Raw genomic sequence first — 16,933 nt, forward strand, 5'->3', positions numbered from 1 at the left:
CTATTATCATGGATGAGCGGAAATCACTCCAAGAACACCTGGATAGGATTCAAGAAATCCATGATCAGTTGCTTGCCATTAGACGCAAGATGGAGGAAGAGGACATTGTGGTCATAACCCTCAAAAGTTTTGCCAAGTCCTACGAGCATTTTATCGAGATTCTCAGCATCACTTCTACTGGTGTTGATCTAAAGTTTCCAAATCTTTGCACACTTCTGTTTCAGCAAGATCGGTGGAAACAATAGTTCGGTAGCAGTTTGAGCTCCACCTCCACAACGCAAGCCTTTGCTGCTAAATCCTTTCAAAAGGATAAAGACAAGTCTCAACAGTCTTCTCAGCAAAAGTCCTCTGCTCCAGCTTTAGAAGGCTCTAGGAAAAAGAACATTCAATGCGACTATTGCCACAAATATGGTCACATGAAGGGTGAATGTTGGAAATGCTTAGTTGCCCAATCTGAGCAATCAGGTTTCCAACCCAAAGCGAACAATGCGGTGCACACTTAGAAAATGAAATTTTCCTTTTACATCTTCATGGCTAAAAGACCTGCAGATCATGTGAAGTTGTCTACCTGGTACATTGATTTAGGTGCCTCTCATCATTTCACCCACCGTAGAGACTAGTTCATTGACTACTAGCCTTATTTGGATTTATTTTTGGTGGCGGAGAAGAGTACACTATTGTCAGGAAATGCAATATTCAGATTCAGTCTATTGAGAGGAATCTCATTTTCCTTGATGTCTACTATGTTCCAGGAATGGAACTAAATCTACCCTAGTTAGTCAGTTGCTGCAATACTCTCCACAGTTGGATGTCACCTTCAGTTCACATCAATGTACCATCATTGAGAGGGCGACTCAGTCTATTGTGACAGTGGGTCGTGAGGATCATGGTCTTTTTTGACTTACTGATTTCTTGATTCTCGGGACTTAGCTATGGCTTCTCGACGATCTTTTGTCAACATACTTTGGCATTAGTAGTATGGGCTCTTAAATGTTCATTATCTCTCTTAGCTTGCTCGAAAAGAGCTTGTCCTGGAATTGCCAGAGATTCAGACTCAACAACTTGGAGTTTGTGATGCATGCTAGGTTGGGAAGCAACATTGCACGACTTTCATGAGTGGTTATTCATGATGAGCTTCTTAAGTACTTCAGTGTGTTCATGTCGATACCTATGGCCCGATGGCCACTCCTTTTGTTCTTGGGTTCAGATATTTTTTGTTGTTTGTTGATTTCAGTAGGAAAATGTGGGTATATTTTGTTAAAAAGAAATTAGTAGCATTTATTGTATTTCAAAAGTTTAAACCTTTAGTTGAAAAAGAGTTTGGGAAATTTATTATTATTCTTAGGTCAGACAATAGGAGGGGGGGATTTTTGTTCTAATGAATTCTCTAGCTTCTTGGATACTCATGGCATCAAACACTAATTAACCACATCCCACACCACAACAAAATAGTGTAGTTGAACGCCAAAACAAAACAATTACTAAGATGTCTCGATCCATGCTTGAACACAAACATGTTCTGAAGAAGTTTTGGGCAAAAGTGGTTAACATTGCAGTTTATCTTTTGAACCGGTCATGTCCAATGGTAGTCAAAGGTAAGACAAAGAAGAGTCCTAGTCAGGGCGCGAGCGCAAAATTAGTCATCTGAAGGTTTTTGGCTCACTTGCTTTTGTTTGGATCTTTGATGCGTCACATGCCAAGTTGGATGCCAAGAGTCAGAAACTCATGCTTGCTGGATACAGTGGTCTTTACAAAACCTATCACTTGATCGGTACCGAGACATCTGCTCTCTTGTATAGTCGTGATGTAGTCCTTGATGAGCAACGAGAACCATTCATGTCTGTTTCTGATCCAACAGACTAGGCTATGATGGGTCGTGATTTGGGAATTTAGCTTCCATTAGGTCCCCCTAATGGGAGGGCTCTAGTCGCTCCTGCAATTCGAGTTATACCAGTGATCCTTGTACAGACACCTCTAGCTTCTCCTGCTGCATCACCCAGATTTTTAGATGCTTCACTTGAGTTTGATCCAGATTGTTTTGATAAGGAACTTGATCACAAAGCATCTCCTGATACTAATGTGGGTCATTCTCCTCTTAGGCCTAAGTGGTGGGCCAAGACACTTGCTAATCTTTATGATGATGAGCTCATTGATGGGAGAACTACTCGGAAAAAGATAAAAGCTACAAAATCTATTAACTTTGCTCTCATGGTCAACATTCACAGTGTGTTTTAATCTCAAACATATTCGAGGCTAAAGGAATTCTAGAGTGGGAACAAGCCATGACATCTGAACACCAAAGCTTGCTGAAGAATAACTCTTGGGTCCTTTCTGATCTTCCACCAGGGAAGAAACCCATTGGTTGCAAATGGGTTTGCAAATCAAATACAAATCTGATGGTACTTTGGATAAGTACAAAGCTTGTTCAGTTTCAGAGGGCTTTTCTTAGCGTTAGGGCATTGATTACAAGAAACCTTTGCTCCTACAACAAATATGAACACAATCAGATTAGTCCTAGCCATGGCAACAAAATTTGGATGGAAGGTCTTTCAGATGGATGTCAAGAGAGCTTTCCTAAATTGTGATCTCTACGAAGAGGTCTGCTTTATGCAACCTCCTAGTTTCAAGGTTGCTGGTAGAGAACTTAATGTTCTCAGATTAGTGAAAGATCTCTATTGTTTGAAGCAGGCCCTTCGGGCATGGTACATGAGAATTGATAAGTACCTCAATGATCAAGGCTTCTAGAGGGGTTCTTTGGACTCAAATTTGTACATCAAGACTAATGACAATGACATCATCCTTCAAGTTATTTATGTGGATGATTTGATCATCACTGGCAGTTCGGTGTTTTTGATTTAGGGAAGCAAACATAATTTATGCCAGTCTTTTGACATGATTGACCTTGGGCTCATGCATTATTGCCTAGGCGTTGAGGTTTGGCAACAGTCTTTTGGTATATTCATCTCTTAGTCCAAATATGCCAGGGCTCTGTTAGACAAATTCCATATGTAGGATTGCAAGCCTGCATCTACATCCATGAAGAAAGGTCTTAAGTTATCAGCTAAGTCTGATTCTCCTCTAGTTGATGATACCTAAATACAAGCAACTAGTACACGGCCTCATCTACCTCTCTACTACTAGGCCTAATATCAGCTTCGTGATCATCTACATCTCACGCTTTATGACAGCTCCCAAGGCTGATCATTGGATGGCAGCCAGGCATGTGCTTCGTTATGTGAAGGGCACTATAGATTATGGACTTCTTTATACTCGGAGTTCTAATCCTAGACTTAGTGGGTTTGTGGGTTCATAGATTCAGATTGGGAACACTCTGTTGATGATAAAAAGTCAACTTCTGGATATGTGTTTAGTTTGGGATCTGATACTGTCATAAGGATCAGTAAGAAGTAGTAGGCAGTTTCTATCTCCTTCACAGAGGCTGAATACAGAAGGACTGTTGATGTAGGATTTGGAGTTGTTTGGCTTCGTCAAATGCTTGGGGATATGTAGATGTCACTAGTTGGACCGATCACTTTGTTTGTTGATAATGAAGACATTATCAAATTAACACGAAATCCAGCCTTCCATGAACAAACCGAGCATGTGGATGTTCATTGTTGCTATATACAACAGCTGGTTGAAGATGGGAACAACTAGTTGAAGATGGGATAATAGACTTGCTGTATGTTCCTACAATAGATCATAGTGTAGACATTCTCACCAAGCCTCTTGGTCCTGATAAGTTTGCCAAATTCAAAGGACATCTTGGTGTCGTTGATAGATTAACCATAAAGGGAGGGTATTACGATAATATATAGAGTCTATTATTAGTTAATGGTTCTCTATTTGTAATCTATTGTAAATATTAGAATGTTTCTAATATTTAGTTAGCATGTAGATAACTGTTAGTTTTCTATTAGCTTGAATAAAATGTTTCTATTCTTTACGACCATTTCCTAAGGAAACATTGTTTCATTCTTTTGTATATATTGACCTCTCGGTCTTTGTAAATATCAAGCAAGTATTCTACCAATAACTTCGTAATAATGATAAATGGAATGAGAACATTGAACTTGTATTCCAATGGGTATCAAAGAATAGCTTGGGTGAGATAATATAAGTTCTCAAACAACGTGATCTTGCATCATGTGAGGAAGTCGTTCAAATATAATCCATAAAATATATCGTCCTTATTAGAGATATAAAAAGCATTGATAATCTCAAGTAAAGTTAGGAACATTAATTTAATCATAAAATACATTTAATTTATTGATGGAGTTCAACCATAGGGTTAGGATAAGGAGCATATTAGGGCACCTAAATTTATTCTCTACCCTAGGCCCAAGAGCGGATATCATCCCACTTGGCCATCACGTGGTCCTTTGTCATCCATAAGAGGGGGTTTACCCAATGCAGAATATCAGAATTCCCCTATTCCATTGCCACCCTTATTCTCCACCTTATGGTTAGAGTTCCTTAACCTAGGTATAGGTTTGAGAAAATTACAATATGGTGTTTGGAGAGTCCTCCTCTCCTAAGCCCATGGGTGGGACACTCCTTGCATCCCCTTGGCCTCATGGGACAATTGTCACGACCATGAGATGCTTGCTTAGAAGAAGACCTTAATAATTTCTCCTTCCTTGTATTCCCCTATCATCCCTACCATGATTGATAATAGAAAACACATAAAGAGCTACATATTATTGCATGTATTCTTTGAATAGAAGATCTTATAATGATACATATACATATTATTCATAAGCAAGAAATTATAAATATGACCCACTATGCTGCCTATGATAAGAGCTGATAATTTGTACCAATTTGCAGATAATATTTAGATTCTCTATGCTTGAAGATGATCGCTGTAAGACAGATATGATTTGTTTATTGTTATGCAATTATTGATGCTTATTGACATTTTGACTTCATTATTCATTTGAGCTTGATTGATTCAATAAATTCCTTTACTTGATGATTTGAGGTAATGGCTTTGTTATGATTAAGTAATTGTGATCAGATGATTGAAAAGTGACAATAAAATGAATGCTAGTTTGATATATTGATGGATGATGATTGAATAAATGCTGATTTGATAGAGTGATGCTTGATTGTCGAATTGTATGTTTGCTTGATCCCAAGATGAAGTGATGGTTGTTTGCTTGAGCTTGCTGATTGATTGTTTGCTTGATTTCTCGGGGGTTCAATGATTGATGGAAAGAGGATGATGATTGATAAATCCTCCTTCAATGCTTGGAGTAAAATCTCCTTTGTACTTTATTGTTGAAAGGGTCAATGACTTTCATAAGAATTTAGTCCCCACTTTTCATTGTTGCCTTTGCAAATAATATATTATTTCCAACATTGATCAACCTTGAATGCCCTTCTTGAATGAAACCTTCTCCTCTTTATATCTTCTAATGTTGGGGAGAGTCACACCTCTTCCCTTTGTACTGGTCACAACCTTACACAAGTACCACTCTTTGACAGAGTCACAAACCCCCATCATTTTTGCTCTTTGTGAGAGTCTCAACCTCTCATAAGTACCCCTTTTTTAGAGTCCCAACCTTTCATCATTGCTCCCCTTTGAAAGAGCCACAACCTTATTTCCTTCTTATTCCTTTTTCTCTTCTATTATCTCTTTTTGGAATCACACCTTTGACCTTCCTTTTTTCTCTTCCTTCCTCTGTCCCCTTTCATATGTAGTTCTCTTCTCCTTTTTTGTATTTCATGTTTGAGGGAGTCGCAACTTTTCATGGCACGCCTTTTCACCCTTCATTAACTTAATTTTAATAATGTTATATTTTAGTTTTTTTCTCATATATATATATTTTAAATTTTCTTCTTCTTTTATATTATAAGATTATTATAAAATCCTATTTCTAAAATGGGAAATTACATTGAAACTAGAGGCAAATGATTTCTAAACATGTTAGGAATATCAGTTTTAGGAATTGCACAATAGAATGTGTTTGAAGATAAATAAAACAAACTTTATTATTTTGTGTTATTGCCTAAAACATTATTTACAATTATGAGATGCTCAATGAAAATGCTCCTTACTAATATTAATTGCAAAAACCTAAGTTGCTGAATCATCTATACTTTCCCTCGATTTCGGGTACGATATGTCTAGAAATTGGGTATTGCTCAAAATTGTTGTGGATTAAAATAGTGTCTGCCCACCCTCAACATGGCGTTTCAAGCAAATCTTAAGCAACTGGAACACAATTTTTGTTAGTTTTTTGCCATTTGGATGATTGGCAGTCAGAGCATTTGTCAATGGTGAAACAATTCTCAAGTGTGACATTAAATACTGTTGAAGTCCTATTTTATGTGTTTGGGTTCACCATAGGTATGATGACTCCCGTTGAGTGAATGATTCAACATTTTATTGTTTCAAATAATTTTTTAAAAGTTTAGAGCTAAGTTATAGATCCTAGTTTGGGTCTGGGTTCAAGGGTTTAGCAATTTTTTTCTTAGGGTTCAACATATATACATACATAGACATATATATTTAATATTTATATATGTATTAAAATTGATATATATATATATATATACACACACACACACACACACACACATACATACACACATATAAAATACATATATCCACCTTGATAAATTATAAATTTATATATACAACATACATGGTCAAAACATTAAACATATAATAGTAATAAGTTAGAAGCGTGATACTCATAATCCATCATTGCCTATAAAATTACAAAAAATGTACCTCATCATGTTCATAAGTTTTAAAAGTCTCAAAATGTCATTATACGATGAAACTTCAAGAAATTGGCATCAAGGTCAACCTTTGCTTTGACTTCATATGGACTACACTCTATGTCGAGACCCATGTTACCATAATAATAAGATAGAACTGTGATGGCAAAATTTACATGGTATTAGAATGCAGGTCATCGGTTCGAGTATCTCAAGCCCTTTGACTTGTCGCCCACATAGGCTTGGATTATCAACATGATATGTAGTGGGTGCAAATCCCATGTGATAAATGGTTGTATCTAGCTCCATTATGTGGGCGGTGTTGGCATAGCGACTATATCCACAATGAGCTCTCTCCACTGTTAAATATTTTAGCCTTATATGAAATTCTAGATATTATGATTTAGAAATGGCAAATTTGTATTAAATATGAATTAACATATTTTTTGAGGAATTTGTTTGTGTATCCGAACAGGTGTCTTATATTTCATCTCTTGTTTCATTCTAGGTCCCACATACTTGCTGGCAATAGTTATCTTGTCATTTTTGGTTACCTATTGCCAAGAGGAATATCGCACGAAGGCAACCCGATACTTTAATAAAACGACAATCGACGTGGGAGTTTCTCTTTTTCGTCATTGCTCGCATCAGGTCACCATTCATTCTTCAAGTAATGATGGTATCGAGAGCTTTCAGAATAATCTTTAGTATTATCACATGGCAACAAATGATTGATGAGCGAATTGATGAGCTTTCTTCAGTGGAACAGAATTTAATAATTTGCACTCTCTCCATACATGACATCTCTGAGATTGACGTCTTTCATCTCAGTTTTGGTTCAAGTTTCATGAAGTTTTGGTAATGTATTTAAGTACTCTGATGTGTTTTGTATCATCGGGTTTTACCTGCCTTGATTAAAGGTGATTGAAAGGATTGATTGTTCACGTGTTCATAGAGCAGTAGCTCTGACCTTTTGTAATGAAGTTTTCTTAATAAATAAGAGGATTCATTTTGGGGCTGGGTTGTTTCCCTCATTTCAAAGGGTTTTTCCCAAGATATATGGAGATGTTTGATTTGTAGTTTCTAGTCCAAATTTAACATGGTATCAGAGCTAGGCTTATGATCTTTAAGGCTGGACTAGATTTCTTCTTTTAATCTTGCTTCTTCATTTCCATCATGGTGCTTGGTTTGAAGGTTGAAGATCGACTAGAAGGAGCATCTAATTTCATTTCTTGAAAATCCAAAATCTTATTAGTACTTGAGGAAAATGATCTTTCATTTGTGGAATTTGAAGTTCAAGAACCCACTGACCCTGCAGAAAAAGCAACTTGGAAGAAGAATAAAATTCTGGCCAAGAGGATAATCATCGACTCCATGAAGGATCATTTAGTGCCTACCGTCTCCAAGCTAAAATCTGCCAAGGAGATGTTTGATTCCCTGCATAGCGTGTATGAGATAAATAATACTAGTAGAACTCTGGCACGTCGTATGCAACTTCTTCATATTAAGATGTGTAAAAGCGGCTCTATTGTCTCTTTCTTGTTGAAGATTTCTGAGTTAAAGGATTAGTTAAGTACCATTGGAGAGATTGTCAACGATAAAGAATTGGTCATGCTTGCAATGAATGGTCTCCCCCATTCTTCGGAATCATTCATTCAAGGCATCAGCAGAAAAAGTGGTTTACCAGCTTTTGAAAGGTTGAGAACTGATTGTATTCAAGAGGAATGTTGGCTGGAGGCTAGAGGGAGTTCTTATAAATCTGACAATGTGGAAGATCAAGTGCTTACTTCTCACACTTAAAGGAAAAGAGGAAGCAAGAGGTATTTCAAAAGGTTTGAAGATAATAATCCTTCCTCATATTTTGATTTTAAAAGGAAAAAAGACTTTTCTAAGATTAAATGCTTTCGGTGTGAAAAACTTGGTCATTTTGCTAAGCATTGCACTATGAAACTCAATCTTCATAATGTGGCTGTGTCTGATACGAAAGATTCTTCTCCTTCAAAGGATTCGTGTGATCATCTAGGAGGTCTTGCACTTATATCAGCTTTGTCTAGTCATGTACAAGCTGATCGCAATACTTGGTTGATAGATAGTGGTGCTTCTCGATACATCTCTGAGTTCAAGCAACATATTTTGAATCTGATTGAAACAGGTTCTCATCTTCAAGTGATCATTGGTGATGATGCATCTTATTCTGTTAAAGGGGCAGGCAACCCCTTCTTAAAATTAAAATATGGTATTCCTCTTCAGCTTAGTTATGTTTTATTTGTTCTTGGTATCAAGAGGAATTTAATCTCTATTTCAGCCTTAGAAGATAAAGGTTTCAATATTGCTTTTTTCTAATGGAAGTGTGGTTGCTTGGAAGAAAGAATTCTAATTTTAGTTTTGCTCAAATTATTGGAGAACATCATGGAAGTCTCTATAAGCTTTCAGCTGATCAAGTTCAAGTTCTATATCATATTGCTTCTAATAATAATTTGTTATGGCATAAGAGATTTGGTCATCTCAACTTTAAATCATTTTCATCCTTAGGGGAGTTTGTTGTAGGTCTCCCTCTTCTCATTGCCTCTCATGATGGTGTTTGCAAAGGTTGTTCCCTAGGAAAATTTTCAGAGTCCTTTTCATTCAAGTGAAAGTAGGGCTAAGCATGTATTAGAGCTGATTCATTCAGATCTGTGTGGACCAATGTCATCAGCTTCCTTAAGTGGTTTTTGGTACTATGTCACCTTTATTGATGATTGTTCTCGCAAGACATGGATTTACTTCCTTAAATCTAATGAGTCTAATGAAGTCCTATCCAAATTTAAGAAATTTAAAGCCTTAGTCAAAAACCTTTCAGAAAATAAAATTAAGACTCTTAGATCTGACAATGGAGGTGAAGTTATTTTAGGTTCTTTTCAATCCTTTTGTGTTGAAGCAGGAATCAAGAGGGAGTTTTGTGTCCCTTACAATCCCCAGCAGAATGGAGTGGCTGAAAGAAACAACAAGACTATTGTTGAGGTTGCTAAAGCAAGATTCATGATCAAAATTTGCAAATATTTCTTTGGGCAGAGGCCTGCAGGACAACGGTCTATGTTCAAAATAGAAGTCCTCATCATGTCCTAAATAATATGACTCTAGAAGAAGCATTCTCCAGCTCTAAACCTCAAATAAGTCATCTAAAAGTTTTTGGTTCATCAGTTTATGTTCATATTCCCAAAGATAAAAGATTTAAATTAGATCCTTCAAGTAAAAGGGGAATCTTTGTTGGTTATAGCGAATCTTCAGAAGCTTATAGAATCTACATTCCGGGGCAAAAATCTATTGAGCTAAGTAGAGATGTTTCTTTTGAAGAAAATTTTGATTGTTGCAAATCTGTTGATTCATCTATTGATATTGATTTGGATGTTCCTTCTATTACTCAAAATCCTCCACTTGCTACTCTTACGTCTTCTAGCTTCTCTGAGAGGGAGGATTCTCCCCCTTCTCCTAAGATTCAAGACATCTCTGAAGCCGGTCCTAGTGTTCACATGAATGAAAAGAAGAGACCTTTGAGGGCAAGAAACATTATGCAAGAAGCTGAAAAATTTTCAGCTCCTAAGGGAACATTTTGGGAAAGTAAAAGACCTCAAACATTTGATAACTATTTTGCTTTAATGTGTAATCTCATTGAGGCTGAACCTTCTTGTTTTGAATCAGCAATAGGTCATTAGGTTTGGAAGGATGCCATGCTAGAAGAATATGAGTCTATTCTAAAAAATAAAGTCTGGGAGATTGTTCCTTGTCCTAAAGATAAATCAGTCATCTCCTCTAGGTGGTTATTCAAGGCAAAGCATGCTGCTGATGGGAGTGTGGACAAATTCAAAGCTAGATTTGTAGCCAGAGGTTTCAGTCAAAAGGAAGATATAGATTATGATGAAATTTTTGCTCCCATAGCAAGGTACACCTCCATTAGAACCATTATTGCTATTGCTGCAAGTAAAAAGGGGAAGCTTCATCATATGGATGTCAAAACAGCCTTTCTCAATGGTTTTATTAATGAAAAGGTTTATGTAGAGCAGCTTGATGGTTTCATTATTCATAACAAAGAAACTCATGTATGCAAACTAAAAAAGGCTTTGTGTGGCCTTAAACAAGCACCTCAACCTTGGTATGAGCGCATTGACAGATATCTCTTGAGTTTGAGTTTCACAAAAAATGAAGCTGATCTAAATATTTATCTCAAAAGGTATAATGACCTTATGTTGATGCTTGTTCTTTATGTTGATAATCTCTTTGTTATAGGAGATGATGAATTGATTGTCAAATGCAAAAAAGATTTAACTTCTGAGTTTGAGATGAAAGATCTGGGTTTAATGCATTACTTCCTTGGTCTAGAAATTTGGCAACAATCTAATGAGATCATTATCAGTCAAGGTAAATATACTCTAGACATCCTTAAGAGATTTGGTATGCTTGATTGCAAGCCAAATTTGACTCCTATGGAATTTAATTTAAAGAAACTTAAAGTAGTTTCAGCTGATTCAGAATTAATTGATTGTACTCCTTATAGGCAGCTTATTGGTTCTCTCATGTATCTCATCAATACAAGGTTTGATATTTGCTTTGCTATTAATACTTTGAGTCAGTTTATGAGTGAGCCAAGAAAATATCATTTAATTGCAGCTAAACATATTTTGAGATATGTCATAGGGACCTTATGGTATGGATTGAGTTTCTCTTGTTCTAATGATCTGCAAGTTTATGGTTTCTTAGATTCTGATTGGGCTGGTTGTATTGTGACAGAAAGAGTACCTCAGGTTTTTGTTTCACCCTTGGTTCAGCCATGATTGCTTGGTGCAGTGGGAAGCAAAAATGTGTAGCTCAAAGTACTGCTGAAGTTGAATATGTGGCAGCCTACTCAGCAGCTCAAGAAGCTGTTTGGCTTCGAAAACTTCTAAGTGGATTATTTGGATTCTTCTGAATCTACTTCAATTTTTTGTGATAACTAGAGCTGCATAAAGATTTCTAGAAATCTAGTTTTCCATGACAAGTCAAAGCATATAGAAATCAAGTATCATTATTTAAGGGACATGGTACTTTGAAAGGCTGTGGAGCTGAAGTATATCAGCACTGATGATCAGATTGCTGATATTCTCACCAAGCCCCTTTAGAGACTGCTGATATTTTAGAGATAAGCTAGGTATGGTAAATCTTAAGACTTAAATGGAACAAAGTCTAGTTTTGTACGATTTATCTAATACCATTTTTGATGTGTGAACTAATAAATATTGTAAGATCAGCTATGACAACTCTTTCACTATGCGATAGTGAATACCATGTTGAGAGAGTCTATGATATTATCACGTCGAGAAATTCCATGATGAGAGTTGGATGTCATGTTGAGAGATTTCATGACTATTCACGTTGAGAGAGTCCGTGAGTAAAGGTTTAGCTGTGAGTCTTACAATTTTTTTCATGTTGAGTAATTCCATGATTATTAGTAATGAATAAATTATTTTTCATGTGAGCTATTCCATGATTATAAATAATTGGGTTATTGTGTTAAGCATATGAATGCATACTCATCTAGTTTCTAAATTTCATATCAGCTAAGAGGGAGTGTTAAATATTTTAGCCTTATATGAAATTTTGGATATTACGATTTAGAAATGGCAAATTTGTATTTAATATGAATTAACATATTTCTGGAGGAATTTGTTTGTGTATCCGAACAGGTGTCTTATATTTCATCTCTTGTTTCATTATGGGTCCCACATACTTGCTGGCAATGGTTATCTTCACATTTTTGGTTACCTATTGCCAAGAGGAATGTTGCATAAAGGCAACCCGATACTTTAATAAAACGACAATCAACATGGGAGTTTCTTTTTTCTGTCACCGCTCGCATCAGGTCACCATTCATTCTTCTAGTAATGATGGTATCAGGAGCATTTAGAATAATCTTTAGTATTATCACATGGCAACAAATGATTGATGAGCTTTCTTCGGTAGAATGTAATTTAATAATCTGCTCTCTCCATACACAGCATCTCTGAGATTAACATCTTTCATCTCAGTTTTGGTTCAAGTTTCATGAAGCTTTGGTAATGTATTTAATGACTCTGATGTGTTCTGTATCATCGGGTTTTACCTGCCTTGATCAGAGGTGATTGAAAGGATTGATTGTTCACGTGTTCATAGAGCAGTAGCTCTGACATTTTGTAACGAATTTTTCTTAATAAATAGAAGGATTCATTTTGGGGCTGGGTTGTTTCCTTCATTTCAGAGGGTTTTTCCCAGGATATATGGAGATGTTTGATTTGTAGTTTCTAGTCCAAATTTAACATCCACCACCAACACGTGCTTTTGGTGTGATGGCAAAATTTACACTCTATGCTGAGACCCTGTTACCATAATAATAAGATAGAAGTGTGATACTAATAAATCCATAATTGCCAATAAAATTATAAATAAAATACCTCATGTATCATATTCATAAGTTGCAAGAGTCTCAAAATGTATTTGCAAATGGATTTTTTAGGGTGCAAAATAGTTTTAAGGCACGTGGAGCCTATTTTTTGGCACCCTTAGCCGTAGGTGCACCTTGGTTTGGCCTAGGCACTTGAGTTCCTACCATAGGAACCTAGGTCAAACCCAAGGAGAACCAAACTAGAACCAAAACTAGACTAGAACTAGAATTAGAACCGAAACTTGGCCTCAAATAGGGTAATCTGGTAACTTAGGCTTAGTGTGAAATATAAATTTTATAATTTATTTAAATAATTTTAGTTTCTAATAATGTTATTTGTTCATTAATAATATATCTTATTTAATTTATAATGTTCAATAAATATTAAAATATTAAATATACGTTGTATTAAACTAGTAGGTTAATATTTATTATTTTATAATTTAGTTTATAACTAATAAATGTAGGTGCTCAATAATATATAATTATTATTCTATATATTCTCAATAGATTATGTTTACTAATTATTAATATACAATCATTTCAAATTGTTATATTAATCTAATATAATATTTAAACGTTTTGTTTCTATTATACTACTAAGTTATTAAATTTTATATGAAATAATTAATTTTATAATTGAACTTTTTTGTTATTTCTTGCTTTTAGTCTATAAATATATATATTCTTAATGATTTCTGTACTGTTTTGTATGGAGATACCCAAACCCCAATTTGTTTTGGCTGTATAGACATATTGTACCCACAAATCTGTACCCATACCCATACCCATACCCATACCCAATGCTGCAACCGAGGCAAAAATCTATATAGAAAATCTAATAAGATTTTCATTCAGGGGAACTTAATACAGGAAAACTATGTATTTTAATTATGTTTTATACACTTATATGGCCTAAGTAATATGGCACATGGGTGTGCATGCATCTATCATGCATAGACAGATAATTTTAACAACAAACCCATATATCTTTTAAATTTTGACTTCTATGACTGCTGCATATATTCCACAATGTCTTTGCAATTTCGCTACTCTATTCTCTTCTGCCAACATAATTAGTTCCATAGCATTTTGTCTGCATTTTAAAGTTTACTTACACAAGTTTCAGAGATTGAATTTTGAATAAATGCTTCTGCAGTCCAGCATTACATCTTACTTTTGGTTAAACATAACATGTAATGACTACCTTTTACTTCATTGGAATTAGGATTCTTCTTCTCTCAACTGAGGATCTTCAACAACAATTTGAAACAGAGGCCTCTGACTTTATAAAACATCCCTCACGGTATGCACGGAATTTCCTGGAGTATTGCTGTTTTAAGGCACTTGCTGTGTCAACTCAAGTCACCGATCATGTCAGTGATAAAGGATTTCGTCGCCTGACATTTGATATGATGCTTGCTTGGGAGGCCCCTGCCATGACGAGTAAGCCCTTGCTGAAGGTGAGATCAGTTCTTGACTTTCTTCATGTAGGTGTGTGCTGCTCTTGATCCCATAGGTTACTTTGGCTTGTGGGCATTATTAAAATCATTCATTCATTGCTGGAAAATAATTAACAAAAGCTTTTTGACAATTTTTTTTGAAGAGATCCAATCAAGATTCATATTTTTTGCATTTTTTAACTGGTAGCATGATCTTATGAGCAGCTGCTAGGTTTCTTATTTAAATGGGTTTTGTGACATGGTATGGTCTGGCGGCTCAAAAATCCTTTTTGATTTGTTGTATGTGACAGGTTGATATTGAGAACTATGTTGGTCCAGAGGCTTTTGAACGATTAGCTCCTGCAATTCCAACTGTTGCAGATGTAATCACTGCTCACAATCTTTTTGATGTGCTTACATCTTCAACTCGAGGTCGGCTTCCTTTCCCCATCTACGATAAGTACCTTGCAGGGGTTGAAAAGTGAGCTCTTGTGCTTTTATCCGCTTTCTTTCTTTCCTGTATGAAAGTAGAAATATTGATTGCATTTATGGTCTGAAAACAAAACAAATTTGCAGTGTTGGTAGATAACCTAATCTTATGTATTTGATGTTTACAGATTAGTATTTGATACTCCCAGATAGTATTTCTGATTGGTTTTGATTATAACAAGTGAATACTAATTCCCGTGTGGAGAAATTTTCTTAAAATGTGAACTGCACCAAATCAATTAAAGGTTAGCTTCTGTTCTTATGCAGGCAATAATAATTTCACGAGGTAAGATAAGCATGATGAAATTGTTATTGTCAATTCGGAGGACAGAAAATAGTTATGTAGGCAACATTGAGTGATAATATATTTATATGAAACATGCAAACTTCAATAGGTTGCCAATTCAGATAATGAGAGTGGAATCATCTTCAAGTCAATGTTTTCCCAACAAGCATTGTCAATCTCTAGTAAGATCTCCCCACGAGTATATTTTTGGATGAAGTTTGGCAAGTTTGATTCTTACCATTATATCGTTTTAGGCATTTTTTAGCATTTGATTGACTATCATATCTCCACCTTGGTGTAAAACCTGGAGAAGCAACTAACAACACTGAGTACAGAAGAAGATAAGAAGTGCAAATAGTCGGCTGTATGTCATTATGCTTCTTATTGACAAATTTGGCAAATCAAGATAAAAATGGCTGGATGGATTGAGTTGATGGAGTGAAGGGCAGTGTAAGCTGATCACAATATATGCAAACCTTATTGGAGTTTGAGATACAACTTGAGAAGAAGATAATCCAAGGATGAGCATCCCCAGTTATTCTTTTGAAGATTGATGAATGCTCAGCTTCTTGCTAAAGTTCCCATCATGCATATTAGAGTGCATTCTCTTCTGAGCTCTGTGTTAGATGTTTGCTTCTTGATTGATTGTTTTTATATATCATTGTGGTGAAATTTCAGCAAAAAGTTAATCTGGGGCACTTTTCACTTTTGAGTCAGCTGAAAATATTTAGACCAATTAGACTCAAACAAATGTCACCATAGCTTCAGCTCACTGAGTAAGAACTTCTACTGTCTAAGAATTTAAATAGCTTGGGCCACCAGTTAAACACTCCTATCCATTTTCATGATTCTTCTGCCAGATTTATAAACTTATAATTTTGTCTCGTAGTATAGTTTTCCAGTCTCTCTCTTTAATATTTTTGCTGGCTTAGTCAATTATAATCTCAATCTTTATGAAGGTAATGTTGGACAATTGTAATTGATCACATGAAAAGATGTCTACATCTGCTAAATATACTGTTGTATAATAAATAGTAGCTCAACAACCTTCTTGCCAGAGAATTGTTTTAACTTCTTATTATGCCAAAGACGAAAGTAGGAGGCAGAATTTAGGGTGGTAGATCCTATGTAGCTAACGCATATTGTTGAAAACTTTACTTCGTGTCCTAGAAATGCTTTGCCATATAAGAGACTGTTAGAAATAGAGGTTTGGTTGGCACTTGATGTACTGTCTATGTGTTGCATTGATGACAACATATGTTGATGTGATCATGATAGACATATTCTATATATTTCAAGGTGATTATTGGCATAGCAAAGTTGGTATGTAACAGGTTAAGCTATGCGAGCTTAGGATTGTGTTCATGAATGAATATAAATATCATATCTATGTTCGCTGGATCTTATGTTGAATTCCAGATAAGTTATAATTCATTTGGTGAAGATTGGTAGCAGACCAATGAAATGGAAATAAAGTCAGAAATAGATGGTAGCATATTTTGCTGTATCTTATTGGTGAGGTGAAATTAATGTCAGCGAGCTTGGATCGTGGTA

At 35.6% G+C, this 16,933-nt stretch overlaps 1 protein-coding gene across 1 annotated transcript in view; it reads left to right on the forward strand.

The window, feature by feature from the left end:
- Positions 1-16,933, forward strand: part of LOC149572867 (heat-inducible transcription repressor (DUF639)) — a 74,762-nt gene that overhangs the window by 16,929 nt on the left and 40,900 nt on the right. Inside the window, exons 3-4 of the mRNA XM_089813941.1 lie at positions 14,391-14,625; positions 14,916-15,085. Coding sequence (XP_089670067.1) covers positions 14,391-14,625; positions 14,916-15,085 — 405 coding nt within the window. The remainder of the gene's footprint in view (positions 1-14,390; positions 14,626-14,915; positions 15,086-16,933) is intronic.

Source organism: Cupressus sempervirens, chromosome 2, assembly GCF_028749045.1.
Source record: "Cupressus sempervirens isolate cs-2001-9-10 chromosome 2, ASM2874904v1, whole genome shotgun sequence".
Classification (NCBI taxonomy): domain Eukaryota; kingdom Viridiplantae; phylum Streptophyta; class Pinopsida; order Cupressales; family Cupressaceae; genus Cupressus; species Cupressus sempervirens.